General features: G+C 39.9%; 1 protein-coding gene across 1 annotated transcript; it reads right to left on the bottom strand.

The window, feature by feature from the left end:
* Positions 1-3,243: 3,243 nt before the first annotated feature.
* On the bottom strand, positions 3,244-5,381 carry LOC124473693. The gene is made up of 6 exons (XM_047029326.1): positions 4,764-5,381; positions 4,345-4,668; positions 3,893-4,231; positions 3,635-3,802; positions 3,462-3,513; positions 3,244-3,367 (listed from the first exon to the last, which is right to left on the bottom strand). The coding sequence occupies exons 1-6, from the start codon at positions 5,379-5,381 to the stop codon at positions 3,249-3,251; spliced, it is 1,620 nt and encodes a 539-aa protein (XP_046885282.1). The 3' UTR covers positions 3,244-3,248.
* Positions 5,382-7,170: the final 1,789 nt, after the last annotated feature.

Genomic DNA, 7,170 nt, shown 5'->3' with positions numbered 1-7,170 from the left:
CTATTCAATTTCCTGGCTGATGGTTTCTGATGGATGTATTTTGCTGAAGAAAAAAAAGAATTAAATAACCTCTGTCATGCTAGTCATTTATCACACTAAATAAATTGCCATGTGTAAGTAATGTATTGATTTGGTAATCAATGTTATGGATTATGGATTGGAGTACTTACACGGCAGATGTTCCTGTCTCTGGAGATACTGGGAGGATCACAGTGTGGTGACGGGAGCTGCACAGACAGGGACCGCAAGGTCCTACGTAGTGTGGTCAGGTTTGCCGAGTTCATCCTCGACAGGAAGCTCCCAGCCCTACAGGACACCTACCACACACGATGCCTCAGGAAAGCTGGCAGGATTCAAAGAGACTGTTACCACCAGTCCTTCAGTCATTTTACCCCGCTGCTTTCTGGCAGGCAATAGTGAAGCATTCGGTCTTGCACACGCAGACAGGAGAATAGTTTCTTTCCATGGGCCATCAGGCTTCTGAATGGACACTGATACATTCTCATCACTTTCTCACCAACCACTTTACACACTGTCACTTTCAGCTACTGGTTGTACTATCAGCAATATTGCACTAATTGTTACTCCACTTTCTTTAGGTTATTATAGGTTTATACGGTTAGTACAGGTTAATATGTGTATTATTACAGGTTTAGTATACTGTATTGTATATTATTTTGTATATTTAGGAGTTGTTATTTAATGTTCTTAACATAGATGTAATCTATGTTCAGAATACTTATATGTTATGTTATGCCAGGTTGCTTTGCTTTGTCGTGTCCTAAGAATTTCAGCGCCCAGTCTGACCGTGTGTTGTTCTGTGGATCTGACAATAAAATACTGGAACTGGAACTCAACTAACAATCAGACTAAATGGTAGGACAGTGGTGAAAACCAATCCTCCTGTGGACACAAAACAACTTAAAATACATGAAATAGTATTACATTTTCAAACTAGCACATACAACTCATATTCACCTCTTGTTTGTCAGGGACACATAAAAAGTCTCTATCTTGTTAGTGACTTAGGACTCCAGCAAATTATATTGTCCAAACATTGAAAGCAGCCACAAAGAAAAGTGACTTTAAATGCAAAAACATTATTCATTATCAAAATAGTAAGATAATCAATACATTATGACAATGTAACAAAACCAATATAGGAAAACTGAAAACTGATGCATGTACAGGTAAGACATATTTGGAAAGCATAGGTTAAGCAAGACAACTACAATTTAAACACAAACAAATATGAATTAAAAGTCAACCATAAAACAATGACTAGACAGGCAGGGACATAATTATGATGGAGAATACCATTTTACAAACAAAAGGATTGTGTTCAAAGGTTATCACCAGAACTGCATGTGTGATCTATGTCTGTCCAAAAGAGTGCATAGTGTTGTTTGTGGTTTATTCACTGCACTGAAGAGCAACCACTGTTTGATAACATGTTGCATTGATGTTATGGTAAGAACATGCAGTTAAATTGCTCAGCTAAGGTGTAATTCATATCCTTGATCCAGTGTCCACGTGCAGTAGGCCATTAAAATCTGTTTTGGTGAGATATTATTATTAAGTTTAGATATAAACTGATAACACATTTAGAATTTAAGTTAAATACATGAAGTATTGTTCGTAACTATATTGCGATACAGTGTTGTTTAAGCTTCCCTTGTGAATGTAAGGATATAACTTTTTTATAGTAGCTTCCACAACACTACCTTTTCGGCGAAAGTTATGGATTTGTAAAATGTATTTACAGTCATGTTTTTAAATGTGTATTTATAAGGACATATGATTAAAAAACACTTTGTGATGTGATAGATGGGTATTTGCCAAAGGTTGTAACATTCGGTTTTTACCTTCATCATCATCATAATCATCATCATCATCATTATCGCCTATCATCATTTGAAACTCATCTGTACAATAAATTATGTTTTGATCAAACTGTGGTTAAACTGCCTCACTGTGTTTCCTGTAAGTAACTTGACAGCATTTATTAGAAATCATAAACACTTTCACCACATTTTCCGTCTTTCGGGTTTTAAACAACAGCAGTGTGAGCAGCACCTTTGTTTCATCTAATTGTGTGCCAAAGAGAAAAACGTTTAATTTGATCATGCAATTATAATGAGATTATAGATTAGAAATTATTTTGCCTGTTTTATTTTAGATTGGATTTTGTCATTCCAAAGCCTTTACAACACTGCGAAAACTGACAGGTCTCATCGATAGTAATCTGATAGAATACAAAAAAATCTACGTTCTCGTTTTACTCAATACCCGGTGGTGTCTACTGAGGCCTAATGCCTAAGACTCGGACACCCTCTCCCATCTCTTGAAGAACTGTACAGTTCCCACTGCTTCAAAAAAGGAATCCAAAAATTACAGGACTCATCACACCTTACAGCAAGCAATGGTGTCTTCAAGGGCTGTGTATCCTCAAATATGTGCACTGTTGTCTCTTCTGGCTACTTTTGTGCCTGGTTTAACCAGCCCCTATTACTGGTCGGGTGTCTACCATAGCCCCCACTACTAGGCTGGTGACTACCACAGCCCCCACTACTGTTCCAGTGACTACCACAGCCCCCAATACTGGTCATGTGACTACCACAGCCCCCAATACCGGTCCTGTGACTACCATAGCCCCCACTACTGATCTGGTGACTACCACAGCCCCCAATACTGGTCCAGTGACTACCACAGCCACCACTACTGGTGCGGTGACTACAAAAGCCACCACTGCTGGTCCGGTGACTACAAAATCCACCAATATTTGTCCTGTGAATAATGCCATGCCCTCTACTGGTGCAGTTAGTGTAGTCCTCATGTCAATGTGGGTTACTCTGTTCGTAAAACTTACCTACTAAATAAACATAAAGACACATGCATGCACAATCTCTGACTTTCTTAAGTAACAGAAACATATGGACTTTTGTGTTATGACTGACAGAATCATCAGTATGATGTATGTTTTACAGAATGCACTTGTTTACTCCTATTTTTTTATTTATATTTCTTTCTTTTATTGTACAACATGTTATTTCAATAGTTTACAATTTTTATTACTAATGATAGCATGAGGATTTAAGAGGAAAACTTTTTAAGAAAGATTCAGTAAAAACAGTATGTTTTTTTTCTGATTGGATGTTTGTTGGGGTTTTGTATCACATATTAATGAATGATGTTAAATATTTTGTGTGCTGCTTGTAGGGGCAGAGACAATCGTAGGTGACAGGGCCTCAGTCATCCTTGGGGATTCCAGAGGAACATATCATCCTCTTCCAAAGCCCTCTGAAGAATGCACGGATTCCCTTCTTCTTCTTCTCCTTCTTCTTCTTCACCTGTTTGTCTTCATGTGCTGAATAATAACAGCATACATCACTGAATTAATTTCAAGCATTTCAAACTAAGGTAATGGAGGCCAAATTATCGTGGAGCTTTGAATAACTCACCAGCACACTTTGCATCCTCTCCACTGCACTGCTCAGGAACAAGATCGGTGAGCTGAACACAGAGACACAGAAATGAACATGTGTCTAAAAACATCGAAAGGTGAAGATGGTGTTTAGTAAAAAAGAGCAAGGTGCACAAACCTTAGAAAATCTTAACCCATAATGTCTCTTACCTGAGGAAGCTGAGTGGCCAAGGGGGGGCAGTCAGAGACAGAGATCAGGGCCAGGGATCTCCTCTTCTCAGACTCTTTCACAACCTTCTCCATGAGTTCATTAAGAACATCCTCTGCAGCAATCTCAGACTTCCCATTGATGAGGGCCACCTTCCGTGTCTGAGAGATCTGTAAACAGCAAATCAGTGTGAAGACTTAAATAAGTTATATGTACTGTTGTCTGAACAGCAAAGTAAGCTTTGATGAAAGATGCCAGACCTGGGTATCCAGGGGAGTGGTCATGTGAACCTTCTCTACTACAGCTGCTATAAGGTCCTCCACAACTTTGGAAGCTGCAGTCTTCAGGCTGTCCATCACCAGCCCCTTGGCTTCAGCCTTCATAAAGGCTTTTTCAGCACGGACATCAGCGATGTGTCCAGTTGCCACAAGCTGTATGGCTTCAGGAGGAGGTAAGGCCAGGGAAAGACTTTCAGAGACAGCAGCCTTCTCCTCAGACTTTTTCTCTGTCTTCTCCAGGAGGTCATCAGGAACATTTTCAGTTGTAACCTGAGACTTAGCCTTGCCAGTGATGAGGGCAACCTTCTCGGTCTGAGAGATCTGTAAAAAGTTGTAGGAAACCAGTTAAATATATCTGTTCTTCAAAAAAACACTACAAACCCAACATAAAATGGGAAGGTTGACTGTGCCATGTTGAGGTAATTATTACTCACCTCAGTATCAAGGGGAGCATCCATGCCAACCATCTCATTGGCTGCTGCTATGAGATCCTCCACAACTTTGCAAGCTGCAGTTTTCAGGCCGTCCATAACCAACTCCTTGGCTTCAGCCTTCACCAGAGCTTTTTCGGTACGGACATCAGTGATGTGTCCAGTTGCCACAAGCTGTATGGCTTCAGGAGGCAGTAAGGCCAGGGAAAGACGTTCAGAGACAGCAGCCAGGGATCCCTTTTCCACCAACTTCTTCTCTGTCTTCTCCAGGAGTTCATCAGGAACATCATAATAAATGATGTATTCAGCTGCAGCAAGCTCTTCTTTCTTAAAAAAACAACGTAAACATAGAACATGTTGCAATATGAACATTGAACATGACAAGGACGGTAAAATAACTTTAGATATGTCTAGGTGCATACCAGCTGTTTGGCCAGGATAGGCCTGTGACAGCAAGAGAGGTCAGACAGATTTGTTTTCTGCTCTGAGTCCACCACCTTCCCCAGGAGCTCACTGGGGACTTCCTCAAAAATGATGGGTGCCTCGATCTTCCCACAAAACTCTTCCTCCTCACGAAGCTCAGAGGAATAATCATCAGCCAGGGGTAGCTGGCACTTGACGGCAGCAGCCATTTTGCTTTGGTAAATCTTTCCCAGATAGGTCACCACCGCCTGGACCACAGGCTTCAACTGGAAGAAGGTGCTGTTGAAGCCCAGTTGGTTGAAGGTCTTGGTTGTTTCTGTGAAGCACCGTAGTACAGCGGCCATCTTATCCCGTGCAATTATACCTGTAACTGAGGACAAGATGTGCCAGGAGCAGTTGCCACAATGGGACAGGAAGATGGAAACCACTCTCATGACAAGATTATACATTTCACATGTGGCTGCCACAGCCTTCTTTCCCACAACAGAGACAAGGCCAAGGTTACTGAATTGTATGGTTAGCTTAGCCAGAGACTGCTGGACCATCTCTCCGGGTTTCTCCAGCAGGTGCTTCAGGGAACAGGTCATCATGCCTGGGACCAGGACCTCAGCTCCCATGGTAAAGTCAGGCACGGTCAGGGCTAAAGACTCTGGTTCAGTTTGTCCAGACGATGATGTGGAAGTGCTCTTCATGCTCCCTGTTGCCATAATAGGAAGGCCTTTCAAGGCCGGAGAGAGGCATTTCCTCACATCCTGAGCTGCCGCAGACCGGATCTTTTGGAGGAACGTGTCCAGACCCTCCACTGTGATCTTCACGGAGAGACAAAAAGAGATAAGGAGATCTAACTGAGATATTTTAGTCACCAAACTAAATCTTCTCAGTGTCATGAGAGAGGCTGAAGACAGAAACAAATGCTGTTGTCATTCATACCTTTCCGTCAAACAGCTCCGACAAACGACGTTCGTATGCTTGCATTTCACTGAGAATGTTCTCCAGCTCACAAACTAGCTCGCGCATTTTGGTGTTCTCCTCCTGAATCCAACATTTGAAACTCTTAACACTGAATAATCATCTCCAAATTGTCACTCAAATAATGACTTCTGAGCCTTTTGCTTTTCTTTACACACACACATTACATTTTGAATAAGTATTGGTTACTTAATCTTTAACATATTAAGTATTCAGCAATAGCAGGATTAAATTAATTGCTATTGTGTAATATTACCTCAAACTCATCATATTCATCTTCTCTGTCCATTTTGGTGAAACAGTCATTTACCTAAAGAATGACATAGGCAATCAAATCGTCTATAAAAAGATATCTAAATAACGTCCATTACAGTTTACTGATAATTATTGCAGATACGGTTTACTACGATTCTGGTGCTGTTGTGAAGAGGACACAAATAAGCTTTTACTTTAGTACTTCAGAATGGAATGACATAATGGAATATTAAGACATTGTGACATCACAGTTATTGATGCGTCATAGTTCTTGTCAAAACCTTAACAACTGTACACAGAAACTGAATATTGATTAGGGTAGCCTACTGTTAATGACATACATTTAGATGTGGAAATCAATGATAATACCAACTAAAGAAATATTATGATGCACAGTATGGGTCATTTATATAAGCCATAGCTTATACCGTACATTCATATAAGCTGCATACATGTTTGAAAATTGTAATCATGGGAAACTACCAGCGCCATCAGTCCATCAAACATTTAAACTGCCTCTACCACAAATTGACTTAAATTGATATGGCATAATTGGTAATAATAGATGGCAGTTATTTAGGGTAGCCTGATTACAGCATTAGCGCAACAGTTTGTCCAACAAAGATTTAGTTCAGAGCTGATCACTGGCTTTGCTTGATACGTTCAAAAGGTGACAGTCACCTCCAGATATCGGCACAGGCCTGTCCGAGATTGCTTTCGAACCACATGAACCCAAATCAACATTTATGGACTGACATAGAAAAGAAGACTTAACCTTTTCAAGCAATAAATAAAATACCACATACCGTAAGCCTTAGCTGAGAATTTGGTTATTTAGATAGGCGAATTCGTTGTGTTTTTCTTCTTCTCTTGCAGTAAATTATTCAACTGAACGCGACATTGGTCGTAACGTTATCGATGTCAAATAACTTCTGGTGACTCAAAGTGTTGTCTTTTCATTTTTAAAATTAACCTTTGACGTACCCATTATGACGTATTTATTCCAATAACTCAATGTTAACAGATCCGTGCGGTTCTATTGTCAATCACTGATGGTGAAAAATAACATTACAGTTCAACAAACAAAACAACAAAAATAAACAAAGAACAAAGAAAAAAAATAACAAAGAAAATAAATACATAATTTAATCAAAACGATAAGGATACCAATAACTGTAAATA

The sequence above is a fragment of the Hypomesus transpacificus genome, chromosome 11 (genome assembly GCF_021917145.1).
Source record: "Hypomesus transpacificus isolate Combined female chromosome 11, fHypTra1, whole genome shotgun sequence".
Classification (NCBI taxonomy): domain Eukaryota; kingdom Metazoa; phylum Chordata; class Actinopteri; order Osmeriformes; family Osmeridae; genus Hypomesus; species Hypomesus transpacificus.
This window is presented reverse-complemented; position numbering and strand designations above follow the sequence as displayed.